This window comes from Melospiza georgiana, chromosome 4 (assembly GCF_028018845.1).
Source record: "Melospiza georgiana isolate bMelGeo1 chromosome 4, bMelGeo1.pri, whole genome shotgun sequence".
NCBI lineage: Eukaryota > Metazoa > Chordata > Aves > Passeriformes > Passerellidae > Melospiza > Melospiza georgiana.
The window spans coordinates 67,715,744-67,738,863 of record NC_080433.1 but is presented as its reverse complement, the minus strand read 5'-3'; the positions used below and the strand labels follow the sequence as shown (position 1 = coordinate 67,738,863).

At 38.2% G+C, this 23,120-nt stretch overlaps 1 protein-coding gene across 2 annotated transcripts in view; it reads left to right on the top strand.

The window, feature by feature from the left end:
- KMT2E (lysine methyltransferase 2E (inactive)) overlaps positions 1-23,120 on the top strand; it is a 55,654-nt gene that overhangs the window by 1,979 nt on the left and 30,555 nt on the right. The window contains exons 2-3 of one of the 2 annotated variants that reach the window (XM_058022414.1): positions 7,078-7,134; positions 16,372-16,556. In XM_058022414.1, the coding sequence (XP_057878397.1) occupies positions 16,486-16,556 (71 nt within the window). In that variant the 5' untranslated portion in view covers positions 7,078-7,134; positions 16,372-16,485. The remainder of the gene's footprint in view (positions 1-7,077; positions 7,135-16,371; positions 16,557-23,120) is intronic. The other variant, XM_058022415.1, reaches the window with a different exon arrangement.

Sequence of the window (23,120 nt, the reverse complement as noted above, 5' to 3'; positions counted from 1 at the left end):
GGAAATACCTTCACTGGACATCGCTGTAGTAATTCCATATATTCATAGTTAGAGGATACAGAATGAACTGAAGGCAATAATGCACGCGAGATTATAACCTGTTACTTTATTTAAAGACACAGAATTTCTTCTGCTGCCGTGTAATTTTGGCATTGCGTTTCTTTCTTCAGTTTTATATATTGCTAGATAAATTGTGTATGTGATAACACACACACAAGTCCTGAGGGAAGGTGCGATTCCTAACGTCTAATTTTTTTCCTAAATGAAATATGAACCATTTAGTATCACCACTATAAATATGTTTGAGTGGGGGGAAGGGAGGTCACAAGGATTCATTATTTGGTAGTTGGTGTAGTCTGCTCTGATACATACTATAGCAGCTGCAAATTGTATGTTTTAAGCAACAATAACAAAAAAATAAATTTTCACCTTTTTTTTTAATGCCTGTCTTTAGTCTTGTCCTTTAAATTAATGAGATATGAATTCCTATGCCAGTATAGCTTTAGAACCTTCTGGATTTAAGAAATCAAAAGTGAGGTGTTGAAGTGGCAAAGCTGTCTTCGGTCTGTGATGAATTTTAATTTAAATACCATTTAGAAGCACTGATGTAGGATTTGAGGTATACCTGAAGTTGAACAGTAGGACAGACTTTTAGGGTATTGTTAATGCATGCCTTTAGTGTGTTTTGAGGGCAAAGGCTGAGTGATTTCATTATTTCATTAATTCTCCAGTAATGCATGCTCCCATCATCTTTATTTATATAAATACAATTTTTTCTTCTAAGCCATGTCTTATTCTCTCTATTTAAAAGTACATGAAAAAGACAAAGAATATATGGGCCTTTATGGAAACCTTTTGCCTTTTTCTTTCCTTGCCTTCACTTGGAAGCTGCTGTTCTTGATATTCTACAGTCTGCAGCTCTTGATGGCTTCTGTCATGTTCTCAAGCAGATATCTGATTGACAATTAGAGGAAAATAACCTTGGACACTTTACAAAAAGTGTTTGGGGGAGGGTAATGAAATAACCAAAAATACTAATTTTCAAATTTTACAGTTTGTTTTATGCACTAAGAACCTCTTGGGAATTTAGAGATCTTCCAGAGTTTTCCTGTATGAGTTTTAATGACTCAGTTTGCCTTCGTGACTCAGTTTCTCCATTTGTATAAACAGATCTCTGATTTGTTTTAAGGAAATGAGACTACAAAACAAATTCTACCTTTATTTTTTAACTCCATTGATGTTTTTATTTATATATTCATAAAGAATGAAATACCCCCCAACCCCCAAAACTAATACTAGCTTCTTGAAAGAGGGAAGATCTGAAATCTAAATTCCTTTTTTTTTTAAGAATTCTGTTCCACAAACATTGTGTCACAAATGCAGTAATGTGGATTGGACTTATGAATCCATTTATATTAAAGTTTTACATATCTAAAGGAGAATTTTGCTTAATTGTCACTTAGGCTTTTGGGTGAGTGTTTTTGCTGTCTGGGAAATTCCAGGGGGGAAATAATACTGATTCTTTAGACTAAATCTAGGGAAAGTTTCTCTTAGGGCTAAGTAACCTCTTCAGGCTACTCTGAGGTAATGCAACTCCTGATTTCTCTTAGACAGCATACACAACTATTAAAGTTCTTCTGGAAAGCAGCAGAAGTGCAGAAATCAGTGTCACTCTGAAGGCTGAAGTGTTTCTCCAGTTCTGTTCTTGGTTTGACTAAGGACAGTGTTAATTTTGCATGCATGCTAATACTAATTTTAGTAAGGACTATTTGTGGGACTGAGTTAAGGAGTGGTGTATGTAATTGTAGAATCATGGTATTGTTCTAACTAGATGAATGTAAATGAAGGTTTAATGAAAGTATTTTGCTGTTGTCATGTGACATTCTAACAAAATTTAGTGGGAGGGGTGTAGATGGGTGAAGATATAAAATAGAAGGCAATTCAGGCTTCTGCAGGGATCCTAAAGAGGTGCATCTGTGTTATTTGCCTCGTGACTTCCATGCAGATGAGCATTTGTGAATCTCTCCAAACCAGACTTTGTTGGAGAGTGTTTTTTCAACAGGTACACTGTTGAAGTGTTTCCACTGTGCAAACAGTTCTGATTTATTGCTGACAGTGACACTTCAGGCATCTCTGGGGGAAAAAAATTTCCACAGATGAGAAACGTGGATTAGGGAAAAAATCCTCAATTCTGTGCTTCCAGATTCTGGATTCTTTAAAATATTAACTGGAGTGGTCTTTTGAATGGTGCAAAATGGATATTTCTATCTGCTTCAGTGTTCATATTTTCTTAGTAACAGAAGAGTTGTACCCACAAGACCTAATCTCTTTGAGGATCCAAAATTCTGCTCATGACCTTCACATTACAGAAAAAACCTGCTGTAGTTGTGTTCAAAGGAAAGCTGCTGTTAACCTTTAAAGCATAACAAACAAGTACTTAAAAGAAACCTTTTCAAGGTTTCATATACTTGCTAGGAGATGCTGCTATTATATGTATTTCCTTCTGCAAATCTTAATGTAATAATGAAACAGGATTTAAGCTGTGTTGGTTGTTAGAAAATTTTAAGAAGACCTTTGAAGACAGTTAGTTTTATTGCACAGAGTATATGTTTTTAACATGCCTGACCTAAGTGGTTTTGTATCTTACTTTTCAAAATTAAAATATTTAGGGGTAGGAACTACAGTAAATTAGTGTCTATTCAAGTTATGTGTTTGAAAAGTGATTGTGAAGAATATATGATAGTAGCACACAGATTGCATCCTGTGCAAGTAGGGTATGTTTGTTACTTTTGCATATTGTATTACCAGAGTGCTGCCTCTTGTTTCATGTGATAGTTCATGCACTGCTCAGATGGAGATCCAGTGCTGTAAAACCTGAGTGACACTTTAAAGGGACCAGCAATTCTGCAAATCAGGCACTTCCAAAATAGTATTGATCCCAGTTTGAGAATTTAAAATTAGCACTTGGATAGTTCAGGTACTACAATTTCATATTGCAGGCTCAGGTTAAGGAAAGCTTTTTTATTTTATTCTCATTTGTAGTTGTGTTTTTTGTGTTTTATGCCATCATAATCTAGGTAATCATTCACTTTTCTATCTTCATCACAAAAGTAAATTGCCTTCAAGTTCAAAGACAGGATGATAAGACTAAATTTTAATGACATTATTGTACTTTATATTGCAACTTAAGAAGGAAGCCATATAATCTGTTGTTGGCCTCCTTATCGTAGAATGGTGTGGAGCTGGAAGGGACCTTCAAAACCACTTTGTTCCAGCGCCCGTGCCGTGGGCAGGGACACCTTCCCCTGGAGCTGGCTGCTCATCAGAGGGTGCCCTTGAACTTCCAGGAGTGGGACATGTGCTGCTGCCCTGCACAGCGTGTTTCTGGTGCCTCTCTGGGAGGGATTTCTTCTACCATCTCATCTAAATCTCTCATCTTCCAGTTTAAAACTGTTCCCCCATGTGCTGGCTCCAGCCGGGCCACCAGCAGAGACCGGTGAAAATGAAAAGCTTTAGAGTCTGTGTGGTTAGCCTGAAGCTGCAAAAAGTACCCAGTGAGGCTCGTTGAAGCTGTATTATGCCAGTAGGGTGCAAATCTCTTTCTGTCGAAAGCAGTGGCTTATGTGCTTCCTCACATCACATCTGGGGTTTGCTGTGTTTTACTGAAGATCATAGTGCCCTTAGTGTCAGGTCTTAGTTTGGTTCACCTTGTTACAGGAAGTAATAAACACACAGGTCCTCCTGCAAAAGTCAGTAAAGGATGCCATATCTTCATGGCAGTAGCAAAGGAAGCAGTGGTGCCTCAGGGACCTCTTTTTTATAAGCCCCTTCTAGGTACTGAAAGGTTTCATTGAGGCATTTGAAGCCTTCTCTTCTCCAGGCTGAGCAACCCCTGTTCTCTGAGCCTTTGTAGGAGAGGTGCTTAGGCCTCTGGATTATCCCTGTGACCTCCTCTGGATCTGTGCTAACAGATCCACTTCTTTCTAGTGCTGCAGACACCAGAGCTTGACAGAGAGCTGCAGGTGGCATTGCTTGAGAGTGGAGTGGAGGGGCAGAGTCACCTCCCTTGACCTGCTGCCCACACTGCTTTTGGTGCAGCCCAGGGCATGGCTGACTTTGAGAGCTGAGAGTGCACGCTGTGAGTTGTGTGGTGCTGCTCACAAACCTGGCAGCCTCTGTCCTCCTCAGGGCTCCTTCTCCAGCCATGCTCTGGCCAGCCTGCCCTTGTGCTTCCTTGGCACAGGGGCAGCTCCTTGCACTTGGCTCTGCTGAGCTTTGTGAGGGTCACATAGGCCCACCTCAGGACTGTCAGGGTCCCTCTGGATGATGTCCCTTCCCTCAGAGCCTCATGTGAATGTGTTTAATCCATGTCACCACCGAAGGTTTTAAACAGCCATGGTCCCACTAGCAGTGTGTGAGGAATGCCACTCAGCACTTGTCTCCAAGTGCCATCGAGCTTGGCAGCTTTTGCAGCTTGTACAAGTGCAGCCATGCAGTTCCTTACCCACCAAATGCTCCCTCCAGCACTTCATGTGTCTCTCCATTTCAGAGTTCAAGGTTATTTATCACTCACAGAAACTGATCAAACTAATAGCCTGTGTTTGCCACTCAAGACTTCAGTTTTATGTAGAATGGTAGATTCGGGTCTTTTACCTTGAGGAGTTCTGAATATTTCACTTTGTTTGGTGTTCATTACTTTTTAACTCTTCTAATTGATAGGACTGGAGATACCTTCTGACTGTTGGTGATGCTCTTAGCTTGCCTTGGGTAGACAGAGGGGCCTAACTTCTAATTAGAATGGTTATAATGGGCCTGAGCTGAAAACTGTATCACAAAACAGGTGATAGTCAAGTCTAGATGGTTAATCCTGTTTTAACTATTGCTTTAAAGAAAATTTTCTAATAAGGAGTGCTTTTAGTCAGTCCTGCTTAAACTGAAGCTTTGAGAATTACAGCAACTTATGTATAACTTTTGAGGTAGGTACAGAGTGATTACATGTCTCTTTTGGTTTCCAAACCTATCATTCTAGAACTGTGAAAGAAACATGAATACTTTATATATATTCATAAACAATACAGTAGTTATTTTACTGGTGATAAGGGTGAGGTTCCTCCCTCAAATGCCTTACCAAGGGATTCCACTGAATTTTTTCCTTTTGCTTAGCATAGGAACGTTTGATGGGAAACTTTAATAATATCTTTAATAATATCTTTAATATTATGAAGGATTTTCATGAATGACTGTGTTGTGGGGTTCTTTTAAATGCTTGTTCCCTGTCTTACTTTCCAGTGATCTCTTTTGTGCTGAAAGACAAAAGCCAACACTGCTTTTTGTTCCCCTCTGTGTGGCAGTAGTAGTGAAAATTAAAGCTGTTTATTGAGCTTCCATCATTGGGCAGAATTGCTTTGTGCTTGTTTAAAAATCAGGTATTTTATGTCTCTGTTACTATAATTGAAAAATGTACTGAAGCCTCCATTGAAAACACAAAGCTATGGAGTTAATGCAGGGAATGGAAATTTCTTAACTCAAATAATACAGTTTTTCAGAATAATTGTAAATAGTTGAAAATAAATTCAGTTTTGTTTTCTTGAAAGTCAGAAGGATCTTTTGATCGTACACTTCTGTAATTTTTCTGTGTCCTTGAACATGAAATAATCCCTCCATCTGTTCTCTCATGTTTTCTTGCCAGTATCCTCCCCAAGTTTTTGTAAAGAACATTGAAATACTGCCAAATTGTTATGAAAATATATAGTCCAGGTTGAACTGTAGTTAATGGACTTCTTCTAAGTGCCAGAAAGAATTAGAAGTTTGTGTTTGAAAGAATGTGACTCTCTGGCTTGCTTGTGTTTTGATTCCTAGGCATAGGTGTAGCAGTTAGATGAATGTCTACAAATTGCTTCCATGAGTAAAGCTGGAATCACTGTTGAGCTATTTAGGTAAATCAAGTGTCAGGGATAAAAAAGAGGAGCTAGTTTTTGAAATCTACATAAGTGAAATCATATCAAAACAAAAATATGCTGAGCTGAAGTCAGACTTGAAATATATAAAAAGAATTTACTTCTGTAGTAGGTAGCTAATAATTGCAGTAGACTCCTAAGTCTTATTGAGCAGCATAGAAAAAATTAATTAGCTTATTTGGGATCATGAAGCCCACAAAATATTTATACTGTTGAAGGCAATGCCAATATTTATTTTTAGCCACCTGTTTTTTCAGCCCAAAATCTGTACTTGTTGGGAGGAATATTGGTGACTGAATTGCCATGAGGTATACTGTTATATTTAATAAAAAATAAATAGACTTAGCCCATGCAGTTGGAGATGTGAATTTGGGTATTCTTACAGAATGTGGACTGTATATACTTGCAGAAAGCCTTTATTTTTTAGGATGTTTGTCAGAACAATAATGTAAGATAACAGATACAATGTTTTCATTTAGAGTAATTGCTAAGTCATATACAGGCAGTTTGTCTAAGTTTATTCAACAGCTTTTTATCATTTTGTGCTAGATGGAGAAATACTCATTTGCAGTAAAATAGCTGATGCAAAAAAAAATGACATAAAGCCAAGATATTTTTACTGGGAAACTACTTTATTAAGGTTCCTAGCCTTTGAATTTTTCTTTAAAGGCATTTTAGATTTTTCAGTGATAGACTGTAACAGGCTAATGTTAGGTAGATAATATAAACTTCTCCAGGCAATACGCAATATTGCTATGAAAAAATAATTTTGCACCTCTTCATGTGCTGTGGTTGTTTTGTATTTTACAGTTCCTTGGCTCTCCAGCTCAAATAATTGATGGTTTTTGAATGGCTAGGACTTTCTTGTGTAATTTATTTTCAGAAGTATAGCAGATGTTTAGTAAACTTACTGACATCAAGCAATTGGCACTTAATTTTCAGTCCTGGATGTTGAGTTCTGCAAATAGAAAACCTAAAATCTGCAAGTTTGGTGTGTGTTAGTATATCTCTGTTTACTGTTTCTTTCATTGATTCCTTTTCAATAAACTAATCCTTATTCTCTCTGTAACTGCTTTTACCTTTATTTCCTTTCTACCACTCATTCTTTTTCTCTTCCTAGTCCCCTATTTTGTCTAACTTCCACTGAGAGAAGAAAAGGAGTGAAGAGAGAGAAGAGGTAAGGTCAAGCCTTCATGTTTAAGGGACTAGCATAAATATTTGAGGAAGAGACCTTGCTTTCACTCACAGCAGTAAGCAAGAGCAGCACTGGAAAGGAAAGGAAAGAAAGGAAAATAGCTGATGTCCCATGGAAAGCAGCTTTGGTGTGTAGCAGAGGCTTGGCCAGGCTGGCTTGGTTTGTGCTCCCAAGCATGGCTTGCTTTGTGCAGGCTGGAGTCTGTGTGGTGAAGCTGTCCCCTGTGTACCAAGGAAAACCTTGTGATGTGATGGAAACTCCAGTTTTTTATGCATCTTGGATACCATGAAGGGGGCAGGGGTTTTTATTTCCCTCTTTTAGGTACTAAAGTCTGACCAATTCATAAAGTTTGGCTGTCATTCCACATGTGACTGTGGTCTTTGTTGAATGTAAAATCCTGCATTTGTCTCAGGGTGTTCCTAAGCTGCATCAGAGAAGTTGTGGATGTCCCACACTGGAAGTGTTGAAGCCCAGGTTGCATGGGGACCCTGAGCAACCTGGGAGCAGGGATGTTGGAACTGGATCATCTCTCAGGTCACTTCAGACCCAGGCCATTCTGTGATTCTGTGCTAGTGAATTTTGCTTATTGGCACTATTTTAAAAGCATGGTTTGAGGAAGAGTCTTACGTTGTAGTTGGTTGTAGTAACAGTGCTTCTTAAATAAGTTGGTCCAATGATTAAGTAGGTCTGTGTCAGTACAACCAATAATGTGATAAAACAGAAATTTGACAGGGCTGGGTGCCCTTGAGCTCTCTGTAGCTTTCTGGAAGTCCAGAAGGAGCTGAGGTTAGCTGTGAGCAGTGTCCTGTGAGGAACAGAAGCATAATGATTTTAGCCATGATCTGTCAGGTGTGACTTCAAACCAGCCACAGCAAGTGCTTCTTTGGGGTGTTGTCTGTCTGACAGGGCACATGAGAGAGGTTGGATGGACATGAGTACTGACAATGTGCAGGTGACCCTGAGGGATACTGAGGGGCTTGTGAGGCTAGAAGCAGTTGATATTGTGAGAGGGATATAGAGAACATTAAATCACTGGGAATGCTGGAGCACACACTCCAAATACCACATTTCTTCTAGAAAAGGTTGTTTCTTCTATATGATTTGCAGGACTTGGTCATTAATTGGTCTTAATATGTATATTTGAGTGTGCCTACTGTGTCTTATTTTTCCTACTCCCTTTTTTTTTTTTTTGTTTCAGCACAAATTAGAAGTAAGCTATCTGTTAGGTTGCCACAGAAAGCAGCAAACAGTAGCAAAGGTCTGAATTTGGACTTGCAGTTGTTTCTAAGTCTGTGCAGTTCTTACTGCAGTGGTGTAACATCTGGAAGTTGGATATCCATCCTCATCTCTTAGGAAATCTGTATGGAGTTATGGAGCGTGCTAGGGGAAACAGAGAAAACTTCTTTGTATGTAGGATTAGTCATTTATTCATGTATTCTGCTTCTAGGTCTGGTTAAAGGCGTGTTACCTCCTGAGAAACAGACAGCAATGAATAAATATTGATTACTTTATACATTTATTTTATGGTATGTGTATATATGCTGCTTTTTTTCATGTGTGTGTGTTGATACAAGTATATACATATACACACGTGCACAGTAAAGTTCATTATTTGAATGGTACCTAGAGTGTGCCATTAAAATGCCAGTGTCTCTTGCTAATTTTAAAATAATCTCATTTCTTGTTGGACTTGTATGCTCAGAGCAGTAGTAGAAAGCAGCAGTTTAGAAAAGCATGATTTTATTTAATGAAACCTTCTTTAAATCTTCCCTTATTCCTTTCCAATTAAAAAGAAAGTTAAAAAATCAAACCCAAGAAACAAACAGAACCCAGCACACACCTCCCAAATCAAAAACAAACAAAAAAAATTCCAAAGGAGGGGAAAACCTGTAGGTAGGAAAGCCAAGTAATAAAGCTTAGTTTGTTGGCCTTGTGACAGTTCAGGACATGAGTTTTCACTCTGTGTTTGTGGAGCCTGACAAACTATTGATAGTTGCATTTTTAATTAGATTTCTGCTGTATAGATTGTGCCAGGGCATAGGTCTGTCAACTTTCTTGTGGATTTCTTGTGGTCAGGGGTGGTTCCCATGAGCATGCATTAAAATGATTGGCCTGTAAATGTGAAGGAAAGCATGACAAGAATTGCTTTTGCTCATGATTGCAGAACGTGTGTACACACATGATGTAATTGCAGGGAGGAGGAGAATGTTTAGGTTGCATTCTCAATAAATGCAGCTCACACATAGAAGATGCATGCTGAGGTAATAAAATGCAATAAAACAGAATGCTAACTTTTGGTCACCTATTACCTGAGATGACTTTGTGTAAACAAGTGACAGTAAGATGTGCAGGAGTCAGCAGAGGTCTGAAAGCAGTAATACAGTCTTGGAAATCTTTGCATCTTCCCTGAAAGGCCTTATTGATATGGGAAGCAATAATTAGTTTTGTAGTTTTGTAACTTTGGAGCTAACCTGGACTCACAGTAGTGTGAATTTTCTACTGGGAGCAAATGGAAATGAAGAGTGCAACACTTGTACCTTCAAATTGACTTGAACTTACAGCCAGGTTAGCATTGCATGCTGGTTAAACTGAAAGGTCTTGCTTAACTTAGGACTCTCATGTTTGTGTGTTTTAACACTGATGTATTTTTTATCTGTAAATCTTGTAACTCTTCTTCCTTGGTCATTGCTTGAGAGGAAAATTGACTGTTTCAGCAATTTTATTTGTTGCTTCAAGTTGATTTTATTTGTTGCTTCAAGTTGATTCCCTTAAGATTCGTACACATCTCATGAAAATGAGCTTTTATATATCCTGTGTGTGTTGTGATACTTAATATAGCTCCAGGAAATGGTTATTAATTTCTTGCCTGGATTTAAAGAGTTTAGCAAAAGGGAGCCTCTTCTGTGCTTGTGTTGAGGGGAAATAAGCTCTTATAATCATGAGGTGAACTGTCCATTGCTGGGTAAATTGGAAAACAATGAAACTTTTTAGTTGTTGGAGGGGGAGGACTGACAATTATTCCTGGCCATTTCAGGTACTCAATTTACTACATATGGGAAAGTGACTGCTTTCACCTTTGATGTATTTTGTAATTCACTTTTCAAGTTACATAATTTTGCTTTTAAGGAAAGAGTTGTCATATGTAGATAGCTTAGAAGGTTTTAATTAATTTTTCTTCAACTGTAGTTACGTGGATTTTGTATATAGGCCTTGTGAAAGTACAGAGTAGAGAGATGATAATTTGGTTACTGTATAAATCCTTCTGTAGTGACATGAGTTAAGGACTTCATGGTGAAGTTGCATGCATCAGTAGAAAATCTAAATAATTATTTATCTTAAACCAGCACTGTTGCATCTAATGGAATAGCCTGGTTATGGGCTAATTAGAATTAGATTTTTCTCCTTAAACTTCTATGTTTAGGAAGATCCTGGTAATTTGCTTTGCAGAGCCATTCTGTGATGAAATCTCCCAAATTTTGAAACATCTAAACCATCTAATAACTATTTTTTTATCTTGTAATTTTTGATGGGTGATAACTGCAGAGGAAAATATTGAAGAACTTTACATGTATACAAAATTCATAAAAACAGGAACAAAAAGATTTAGTGTTTTTGTAATGCCTAGTGATGTGAGAAACTTGAACTGATCTAGCAATCCATGTACTTAAGTTAGTGTAGTCTTCTGTGTATGTGGGAAAATTCTTACATTTGAGATAGGATATAATTTAATTGTAAGCTTAATTCCATGTTCCACTTACGTCCCTTTATAAATTAGAAAACAAATGTTAAGTTTCAAGTTGCTTTGAATCCCTTCCTCTCTTCTAGAGTAAATGTATTTTCTCTAACTTCTGTATCCTTTTTGTATTTGTCACATGACAACAATCTGGAAATTGTTCATGGGAAGGGAAAAGCAAGGAACAGTGACACTGCCTGTAAAAAGTGGTCAGATGTGAAGAAGAATAGCAGAAACAGCTTTTATTTTTTCCTCTTTGGGTTTTGTAGTATTGGACATAAACATTGTTAAAAAAACCCCAACAAACTAGACACCCTCATCATAATATAATAATAATATTTCTGTAAGTGTTGTAAGTAGTAATGCTGTCTTGATATATTAGTGTCTCTTTAGGATTTTTTTTTATGTTTAAGACAAATAAATTGTTAATGGTGTTGCCACCATCTCTTACTGATTTTTATGAAAAGTTTTGTAGGTGCATTTAGACAAGAGCTTTAGTATTCTTAGGCATAGAGCAAAGGCTCTAGCAGGTTTAACACTACTGATGTGACACTAAATTACTGCTGTAATTTCAGGAGATCACACCCTGGCCTCCTTCAAGGTTGAGCTCTCTGTGTTTGGGGGTTTTTCCTCCTTTGGGTACAAGTGGCAAAGTTCAGTTTCTTCTCCTGATGACAAGTGATCTTAGCAGGACATGAGAGAAAGGAAACCTGTGGTCTCTGCTAGACCACAGAATAATGTTGTTTTAGTGGAATACCTCAGGGATAATGTATGAGTTATTTCCTGTTCTTTAAAGCATAAATTGTGTTCTCTTTACAAAGCCACAGAGATTAATATTTTGGAATGTATTGCGCTCTTACACTTCTGGTTTTTGAGTACAATTAATTTAGACAAAAAAGGGTCCTGGTGTCATAAACAAAGTGGATCATAAGAATTATGGTGAGATTTCAGGTATTTTAGACTTGATGCAGCTGTTGTCAAAAAGCTCCTGTGTATTCTCTAGGGGCAAAGAGAAGTGCCATTTGAAGTGTAAATCAGTATGAGTGAATGGTGAGGTGTGATGGGTGTGAAGAGGTTGATCTTGCACAAGATAAATGTTTTAACCAGAAATTTGTCTGGGTTTTAGATGAACATTTTATTGTTAGGGCAAGATAAACTTTTTTACTGCACTAAATAAAAGCAAAATTTATTTGAATAAGGGATTTTTTTCCTCCTATAATAAAGCTGTAGGGTGATCATGAGAAAATTTGGTGAATTTAGGAAATTGCCAAAATGCTTTCAGAGCTTAGAGTGTGCTGTTACTAATGGAGTAGACTATAACAAAATTGTTGTTAATTAAGGTACAATAGATGAGCCACTTTGCCCAGTAAAGAGCTGATCAATGAACTTTGGACTAGCAGTTTTTATATGGTGGCTTTTAACTCTGTGACCCTGAAATTAACTGGAATAACCAGTGTGGTCTTCCTGTCTTTCAAGTTCATGTACTGCTTGAAGAAAGACTTTCTTAAACAGTAAGTTGTGGAAATGAATGTACCTATGAAAACAGCTTCTTAAAGGCCATGGATGACAGTTTGTCAGAGTTCTGAAAGAATAATTACTTGAAATAGATGGATACTTGCAGGAGTTGGAAAGTACCAAATCATGACAGCAGATAGTATTTTATGACTCATCTAAAATACCAAGCTTCAAAGGATAAGCAATCTCTTCATAGATAAAATTCCCCAGTGGTTGTGTTACTTTCTTTCTGAACTTATAAAAATACTGGGAATATTAGTATGTTATGACAGTGCTTCTGATTCTGACATGGTGGAAAATAATTATTTTCCATCATTCCAAATTTAACATCACTGTAGGGATCATAATTGGATGGCCTATATATAAGGTCACAGTTTTGTTTAATAAGTGGGTGTAGTGTTATTAATTTATCCTAGATCTCCCCCCACTCTCATTACAGGCATTTGTTGAGGATGGCTACTCATAATTAATGAGCAATATTTGTTTGAATTAACTTGGCCATGTAGGTATTGCAAGCCAGTGACTGCCTTCATTCTTCCATACTGAACTGTAGGCAAAGGAAAAGCTTTAGGGAGTTCTGTGTGTGTAATGAAGGTGATAAAAACCAGTGAGTATTGCAATCATGTTCCACTTCCTTTTAGATAAAACATGTGTTTAATGCTCTTCAGGCAAAAATATCTTGATTTCTCAAGTTTCTGACCTTACTCAGTGTAGATCAGGTTCGAATTTGTTCCTGAATTCTGACAAACTGTATTTGAAGAACTTGCCATAGGGCAGGAAGTTGGTTTTGGTTGAGTCCCCCCTTTTTTTGTTGGGTTTTTGTTGTTGTTGTTTTTGTTGAGTCCCCCCTTTTTTTGTTGGGTTTTTTTAGCTCGAATGGTGGTGTATGTGCATTGTCCTGAATGGGGGCATGGATTAGCCATTGATTTCCAGTCTATACAGAGCTATTAAACATTCATGGCTCTTCTTTTTCTGCATTATGTTTTTAAAAAGCCCCAAAATCACTTGATTATCAGATTCAAGTGATGTTCACTGACAACACAGAGAAGATCTGCTTACCAAATCTATGATGGTTGGGTAGTCTCAGTTGTTTTATGTAAGTTTGGAGATGTCACAGCCCATGAGAGAGCTTTCTAAATTTGTTCCTCACTTCCTTCAGTCTCCAGGGCATTTTTCCTGCGTTGTTTTACAGCTGATGCTCTAACTGGTTAGAAGTGTTTAAAGAAAATCTTTTAAGAAAAACCGCACCATCAACAAAATCAAGTTTAAGTGCAAGAAATACCTAAGTGAGGATCTTGATCCCAGACAATGTTGTCTAATATGTCTTTTAGATCTACATTGACCCATTAAAGCTGTTTTTTAAGAATTACCTAATGACAGGCATCAAGTAAAAACTCCATTCTGCTGATGATTTGGTAGCATAGGTCACACTGCAGAGAGTGCTGGAACAGCAATTAGCCCTGGCCTAGCTGATTTACCTGGATTTAGAAAATTCATGGTTTCTTTAAAGTTATTGTGTAAATTTTTTACTTTTTTAGAAGATGGGGACTAAATGGTGAGTTGGTGTTTCCTTTAAGTTGTAGGTACACCCATTCAGGGTTCTGCCCTATGAGTAGAGTTAGCTATATGGTGGGGAAATGAGTGCTCACTTAAACTGTTAAATGGGCTTATGGGTTTTTCAACCCTTCTATTGAAAATATTCTATACCTGCTTTTGATTTAACATATTTTTCTTGCTACTTATTCTTGACAATAATATATTTTTTCATAATTGTTTTGCATAGCTAGTGATGCAGTTTTTTACTTGTGGTATTTAGTAAGAAAATGCTCAGTATTTAAATGAGGAAAGCAAAATATTCCAATGGCTACTTGGCCCAAAAGCTTTCTAGTTCATTGTATTTGATGTCTCACATAATAGGACCAAATCACACCTTTTGCTGTCTAGGAGAGTGAACTAGCTGTAGGTTTAGGCACTTCAGACATCTTGGCATGTTCTGAAGTTAATTGCCAATCTTCACTAGTGTTAAAAAATTCAGGAAGTTAGATGAAGACTTGCTGCTGTCTCATACTCTAGAGATGTCTTGTACATGCCACTTTGTCATCTTGAAGGTGCTGACCTAATCAATAAAAGAAGACAATTCAGAATTAATTCACAGGGTTTATCTGAAGTCCATTTCTCACCGGGGCTTGTGCTTTTTGTCAGTGTAGTGTTTAGCAAGAATAACGTGTTGAAATGAAGTTCAGCCAGGATAGGTGCTGGATTCTACACCTGGAATGGGGCAGCCATGGATGTATGGACAGACTGGGAATGAGAGGCTGGAGAGCAGTGCCACAGTAAGGGACTGGGGATCCTGGTCCTGACTGTGTGAACAGAGCCAGGAGGGCCACCCATGTCCAGGGGCATCAGGCACAGCAGCACCAGCTGGGCAAGGCAGGGGATTGTCCTGCTCTGCTCTGCTCTGCTCTGCACTGGGGTGGCCTCATCTCGAGTGCTGGGGGCCGTTTTGGGCACCTAAATATAAAAAAGACATTAAACTATTAGAGAGTGCCCAAAGGTGGTGAAGGGCCTTGAGGAGAAGCCACATGAGGAGTGGCTGAGGTCAGTGGGTCTGTCCAGCCTGGAGGAGACTGAGGGGAGACCTCGCTGCAGTTACAGCTCCCTCATGAGGGGAGGAGGAGGGGCAGACCCTGATCTCTGCTCTGTGGTGACAGTGACACTGAGGGAGTGGCTGAAGTTGTGCTGGGGGAGGTTTGGGTTCAGCACAATGAAAAGGGCTCTGAACAGGCTCCCCAGGGCAGCAGTCACAGCACCAGCCTGACCCAGCTCAAGAAGTGTTTGGACAGGGCTCTCAGGCACATGGGGGACTCTGGGAGTGGTGCTGTGCAGGGCTGGGAGTTGGACTTCATGATCCTGGTGGGTTCCTTCAAACTCAGCACATTCTGTGATCCTGTGAAAATACATTGATCTCAAAATTGTTGTGCTCACGTAGACATCAGCTAAGATAAAACATTTTGTGGTATGAGAGGAGTGTCTTCATTAGGCACAGAATGTGCTTCATTGCAAAGTGGTTTGTGGTCTTGCAATTTTGACATTTTGGTGAGAGTTTGCAGTTATTCATTATGTAACTGCTGAAGGTACTGGGCTACTTTACTCAAATTACCTAGTCATGTGTAAAACCTGGTCTGTATTTGTGTATAAAAGTGCATTAATTTACTCATCTGTGAATAGCTGAGAGCTGTTCACATTTCTCTTGGGTGGGTGTTCTGCCCTGTGTAGTAAGGAAAGTGGGGGACTGGTAGTAACTGGCATACAGGTTGGATCCTACATTCACTTGTGTGAGTCAAGCAGATTGTAGTTTACTCTGCAGTTAAAAACTACTACTGATTATTTTTATTTTACTCCTTTAAAAAAATCACTTCCAAAAGTGGTACTGAACAGGCACAATATCTTCTAATGGTGATTTATTAAAATGGAAAAGGTTTCCTATCATTATTGTGAATTACTAGAATTATTTTGTTTTTTTAAAAATACTACATGGCAGTTAAGATATTTGTTTTTCTTTTCTTTTTAAGTGCAAAACAAAAGAGAACAGTGCTGGCTAAGACTTAGTTGCAAATTCTCTAACTAGGTTTCTATTGAAAGGTACAGCAACTAAGCTTTGACAGCAGAGGGCCATTCTCTGGCACTTCCCTGATGGTGCTGGGGTTTTTAATCAGAAATTTGAATGATTGTCCATTTGTAATATGTTCAAGTTCAGGTGTTAAGATCATCACTCTCTTTAAAGAGGTTTATTTGCAGTTAATTTTAGAGAAGATTGAATGTTCTCCTTTTGCTTGTGTAAAATACAACTAGCGAAGTAATTGTGACAGATATAAATGGCAAATTTTAAAAATAAAATACATGATGTACAATTGCCTGGGTTTGAAATGAGCTGACTTAATCTGGTGCATGTTGTGTTTTGTTTTTGGCAGGGTTTGTGGATGCACTTAGATGTTTGCAATGAGCACTGTGGCTGGCATGCCCCAGTGTTTTGGATACCAATGCATAGGACTCCGTAGTAATCGAATTTATCAGAAACGAACGTCATGAGCATAGTGATCCCATTGGGGGTTGACACAGCAGATACTTCTTATTTGGAAATGGCTGCAGGCTCAGAGTAAGTATGTGAACATCATTTGTAAGTGCTCTTACCTATTTTTTAATTACTTTACTTTTTCCTTCATGGCCATTTTTTGAATACTGTTGGAGAAAACTTAAAGAATTTCCTTAGTTTTGTTGAGTTTTTAATTACTTAAATTAATAACTGTCACTTCATTCTTATGTCAGTTTCTTCCACTTTAGGGGAGCAAAGGAGAGAAGCTGAATGTTTCTACAAGTGCATGTTTTTCTTGCTTATCAGACTGACAAATAAAGATGCTCCTTGGTTTACTTCTCATCCTTCAAATATTTTGCCATTTCAGTTTCCTTTTTAACTACATGTAAAAAAATTTTTTGATTTTGCACATTAGAAAGATAAAATAATTTGGTGCATTGAACTGCAAGAAAGTAGTAGTAATCCAGACAAGTGTGTGAAGATATGGTATTAGCATTTCAGCTAGGCCTTCATTTTAAGAAATGAAGGCCTAGCTGAAATGCTAATACCATATCTTCAGAAAGTTATTTCTAATTGTAAAGCCAGTAGAAAATGATTTAGTAACTGTGTATAAAGGGTTACAAAAGAGCTAGTGAAATCTTGCGTTCAGTAAACTCTGACTTTGCACCAAACATTGTAGTGTAGTGAGTTTCTGGGTTTTAGAGGATGGGGAGGGTGACATGTGGGGGTTTTTTTAGGGTTGGGGGGAGCTGTTCTTGTGCATGTGTGGTTTTTTGTGTTGTGGTTCTTTTCTGGTTTTTCCCCCTAGTCTCCTGTACAGTATTGATGGCCTAAGGTTTAGAAATTGTTGATCTCTTACTGGATACATTTCTTGTCAAGCAAGCCTTTCTGTGTGTATAGCACACAGAATGTTTAAGAAGCAAGTGGTTTTTCTTCCAAACTTTGAAGGAAAGTTTTAGGAGAACTCTAGAACAGCTTTTTAAAGGGATGTTTCTCTACTGTGCTTCCAGGTATATATGAGGCTATTCTAGGTTTGTGCCATTTATTTGAAGAGAACAAAGAATTTGCAATTCAAATTTTTTTGTTACAATAAATTTTTAAAGTTGTTTTATCTTTTTATGTTATAAATACTCTTAACCTTGGGGCAAAAAAATTTTTAACTGTAGTGAACCATTCACATTTCTTTTAATTTTTTTTTCCTGTGCTTTTCTTTTATGTTTAGAGAGGGTCATGATTCCTGAGGTTGCTGACATTCCTTGCAGACACAGCATGTCATGCTGAAATGAAAATAAATAAATTTAGTTGTCAGTATAAACAAGATAGAGTTCACAGTGTGTTATTTGGTGGATACTGTCGCAGAGTGACCCAGTTAGGAGCTGCTTTTCTTCGGATGTCAAGTGGCTGTTACCACTTAGATTAATTCTTGTCACACTGAAATGTGTGCAGGTGCATGATTGGTGTACGCTGATTTAAAAGCCACGTCCCTGTCACAAGAAGTGTGACACAAAGGTGTGTCCCTAATCTGCCAGCTTACACGGCTGTAAACCCTTGCTATCACAGTCCGTGTGGCTCACTCTTTGTTCTTGTGCATTTTCTTGCAGAGGGTAGCATGTTGGCTCTGGGGTGTGTTAGTAACAGTCCTAGAGGGTCTTGGAGCAAGTTGTGGGGTTTTCCCAGGAGGGAGGAGCTAGAATTTTTCCACTGTGACTGGCAGGTCGGATATTGCTTCATCAGTTGCTGAAGCATGAGCAAACACAGGAATGGGGGAGTGGCACACTTGATTATGCAGCAGAAGCAGCTTAGGGAAAAGCTCTTTGTGTAGTGCAGTCTGCTAGTGCTGAAAGATTTTTCCTTATGTTTTGAACCAAGGCATAAGCCTATTAAAAGAGGGGATATTTTATATGATTAATAGTTCCACATATTTTAATAATTGTAGCAAATAGCTGTGTGTGGAGTAGCCTACTAAGAGGTTTAAGGATCTTAAAAATAGGGTGAGTTAGTTTGTTTATGTTACATGTACAAAAGTGGGGTCTTCCAGATAGATCTTTGTGCCATTGTAGTAAAAACACACATACTTGGCCTTTATGACCTTACTAAAGATGGGGATTTGTGACATCTTAGTGGTAAGGTGCTTGTACTTGTAAGCAGAACAAGCCATTTCTGAAGGTACAAAATACTCTTCCTGGCTTCAGAGAGTGCTTGTGGAGTTTAGAGTGTAAATATAAGCTACACATTGGGAAATGCCATTGATGGTACTGCTTTTGTGGTTATATCCATACATGTTTTTTAGGGAGAAGGCCTGTATGATAAACCTCACAATCCCAGTGTAGAGATCACAGTACTGAGTTCAGTATCCAGGAGAAAACATTGGTGCAGTCTTACTTGCAGATAGGATCAGGCCAGCCTGTACTTGCAGGGCTGCTGCAAGGTGCTTAGGTAGCAGAACCCACTCCCTGCTAGAGAAGCAGTCCTTGGTTCTTGTTGTCTGGCTGTCATGTGTCTTTGGTTAGATCAAGTGTCTGGAAAAAGAAAATGTTGTTTCTCATACAAAATATATTGTGTTCTTTTGTCTGAGATGGCCTTCAGCTAGATGCTGTTCAGGTGTGCTGGCACAAACAGAAAACAAACCTAAACTCCTTGAAAATTAGACCCATCAAACTGGATTGTGGAAGATGGATGTTGCTGAGAGGTTGCATTTGGAGTTCAGACAAATGTTCAGGAAGTACTTGCAGTGTGCTTAGCTCACAGCCTAAAGCTTGGATACCCCACCTGCCTTTGAGCATTTTAGTGAGATTTTGTTTCCTGCTTGAACATCTATAAATTTATGGAAGTGGTTGATGGCCCCAAATTCTAACTGACTGTATTTTGGGTATTAGTCAAAAATTGTGTGCTTTTTTTTTGTTTTCTTAATTTATTACTAAATGGTCAGAAGCAAACAATGTTTAAAAGGAGTGGAATGAGGGAGATGACATTTTAGAGACGAATTGGCTTCCTTTGAATCATTGCAGGTTGATTTCCTTAATACAGGTTAACTAACTATAAAAGTGTAGTGACTGAGGTTTTGAGGTTTTGTAAATTAACTGGTCTCGGGTGTTGCTTTTAGTTTCTCACTAATGCCATCTGCTGGCAACATGCAGAATATTTTGTTTCCATTTTAGAAATGAACGGTAGGAAATGACTCGGAACATGAAGTTGTTTCACTTGCTAAATGAAAATTCTCTCAAGGCCTTTTTTTTTTTTTAAATACGGGCATCTTTTCTTTTTTAACTGATTTTAGAAAATACTATATTTCTGTTTTCAAGGTACAGGAATGTCTTAAAATCACTGCAGACCAAGATGTGCCAAGCTTTTTGTTTTGTTCACTGTGAACATTTTTCACAGTTTTGAATTGCTGACCACAGTGCTTAACAAGTATATATATTTTAGCAAAATACCATGGTCAGTTTATCACAGTAATATTTATTTATTTAGGAAATAACATTTTGATCAAGCTTCATATATACTGTGTTGCAATACAAACACTGTAGTTTGGATGAAAACCAAAAATACAATAAATACCTTTTAGTTAGGCAGTAAGACAGCAGTTGTTTGAGGTGAAGCTGAAAAATGTGGTATGATCAGAGGACTGACAGAATTAGTACCTCAGTCTCTGACAGAATTGGCTAATGGCCAAAATACAAGCAAGGAAAGCCTTACAGTGTTTTCACAGCTCTGAATGCTTACATGTTTTCCTCCTGAAAACTTGCTTTGTGGGATGGCTGTAGGAATGCCAGTGGTGAAATGAGGGGTGTCTGTCTGTAGTACAGTAGTTAGTGCCTTGCTGCTTGGGCCCTGGTACCTGAGCCCAAAAAATCTAAAACTTGATTTTGAAATTAGGTAGCATCTCATGCTTTAATCATCTGTACAATTAAATATTTTACCAAGAGGCATTTCTTCTCAAAGCCTATTCTGAGATGCCTATTTCAGAAGAAGGATTTGACCTTTGAACAGACAGGTGTATAGAGGGCATATTTTCTGCTTGAGGTCAAGCACATGGTTGGCAAAGCCAGGAATGATAAGGAATTCAGTAACCTGTTTGTCAGAGTTGATTTTGTCTGTGGCTCTCTGAAGAATGGTGCTCATTCTGTACTGTTTTATGCCATCTATGTCACTTTCCTGTTGACTGTAAAGGAAATCTGTGATGGTTCATTTCTAGTTTAAGTGAATGCTCTTGGAGCTCCTTCCCTTAGTTCTTGGTTTGTTCCCCACTTCCCCAGCCCAGTGCAGTGGGTCAGTGGAACAGTAACACTTACATTCAGAGCTCTGGTGGGCATCTGTTATGATTGAAAGTAGTGTCTGTGCCTGGGTAAGCATTTTAAAAAAGTTTTACTGAAAGCTGATTGTGCTCCAAATTTTTTAATAGTTGCCTTTCTGTATCACCTGATTTTGCTCCCACCATTTTTCTGGTTTTCCTTGTTCAAGTAAAGATGTGCCTTTTTCTTAGTAACATTGTTCTCTGAATCTGCTTTATGAGTGTTAAAACAGTTGGTGATAAATGAAGGTTTCTGAAAGCTTTACACTTTTGCTTCCCACCACTGTTATGCCTGTAAATATTAAATTTTGTTCTCTTAAGTGGTTTATAAATGGCTGGAGTAATAAGAAATGGATGTAGGGTGTTGGGTGTATTGTCTTGCCTCAGATCTTGAAAGGGACCTGGACTATCTTTTTGATGACTTCTGTAGTCAGATGATGAAATACACAACCTCCTTTTTAAGACACTTTCATTCTGATATCTTTCACTGAATGTTCCTGTGTTTAAGTAGCTGGTATTTAGGTCATAGTAATACTTATTTTTAATGAAGGAAACTCTCCTAAATTAATCCGGGATGGATTGTACCAGAATCCCCTCCTGCCTGTCCTTAGTAAGCCTTCCTGCTCTGAAAACAGAGTATTTTACAGCAAGACCTAGGCTGAGCATTGAACACAGAGTGGATGAGAGTGCCTGTGCTGCTGCTTGTCCCACTCAGGAAATGGGGAGGAGCAGCAGTAGAAGCAGTGCAGTGGTCAAGACATCATTGTTCCTGGAGAAGTGAATTTCTGCCATGGTCATGATGGATGTGTGGCTAATGCCTCGTTCACTGGCATTTTGGTTGGCTGGGTCATCACAAGGATTCCTGGAGCACAGAAAAGATGTGTGATTACTGCACAGATGTGCTGGTAAATAGGTAAAAGCAAATTGGTTGGACAGGCACAGTTTTTCATCTTTTGTCTTTATTTTAGTCATGAGCTTAAGTTCTAAGCTGCTTCTAGAAGCTAATTATAACAAACTCCAAATAAAATTGTATTTTCAAGTTGTGAAAGAGTGTAAGAGAGTAACTGAAGATTTTTCTGCATTTATGAGGTAACAAAGAACGCGTGCTGTCAGATTTGGTTTGTCTTATGCTAGTCAGAAGTTGTATTTTTAACGTTTGTACTTCACATGATTTTTGTGCTCACATGTTTGTTCATTCTCTCAAAAAAAAAGGCAGCTGATGACTGTTGGAGACAGTAATCTTTTTAATTTTTTTTTCCTTTGGACTCTAGAAACAAAAGCCCTCCCCCAGAAGTGCTTTTACCTAGTTTCTTCTTAAACAATTTTATCATTAGGGTATTAACCTCACATGGGAAAAAGCTCTTAAGAAGAAATGGGCCACCAAACCCATTAGTAGGACACTTTCAGAGATGTGAAAATACCGTGTTTTGTTCAGAAAGTTAATGATTAATTATATTTTTTCCAAAAAGTAACAAATGTAGGTTTCTGGTGCCCTTTTAAAACAAACTAATATTGCTTCATGGCACAACAAAAAAGTCTCTATTAATGTGTAAGAAAAAATCCCATCAGTATCTGTTTTAATTTAAGATTCAGAAACCGAGTTTATTTTAAAAATTACCTCAAGGAATTAGTAAGATATGTGAGAGGCAATAGAATTCACACATAACAAAAATAAAATTAGAAAACTGAGCCAGACCTGATTTGTAATGTGAATCACATCTGGGTCAGTTCTAAATGTTGATATTTTGTGGCGCCTTTTTTTTTTGCTTAAAAGAAACCTGCATTAGTAACCTGGATTCATTTCTCTTGGTGTTATTAAATCATATGGTGCAATGAAAATACTGCAAGTTATCTCAGTCATGCACACATGAACAGCTGCTCAAGAAAGGCCGTGAAGATGCAATTTTTTGTGCTCAAATAGATCTTCCTGTTCTAGTATTCCTTTATCTTTCTTGTTTTGTATTGCGGTTTAGTGTACATAAGCCACGGTTTGTATATTGAAGGAGGCACTGCCTTTGATACAAAACCTTGCCTTGCAAATTATCAGCTTTTTCTTTCTATCTAGAGATAAATAAATGGAAGCAGCCTTGTTTGGCTGCTTAGCCCTAGCTGGATGTGTGCTCGCAGGAGCGGTGGTGCCCCCGCTGCCGCCGTGTGTCGCTGCAGGGCTCGGTGGGTGTGCGGGCCCGGAACGCAGCACCGTGCTCGGGCTGAATTCCCTTCGGCAGCTTTGCTACCGTCAGTGAGTTTGGTACTGCCCCATACTGCTTTAAACACAATCAGCAGGAGTTAATTAGAAGCTGTGCAGCAAGTACCTCCGATTTATTAATATAAAT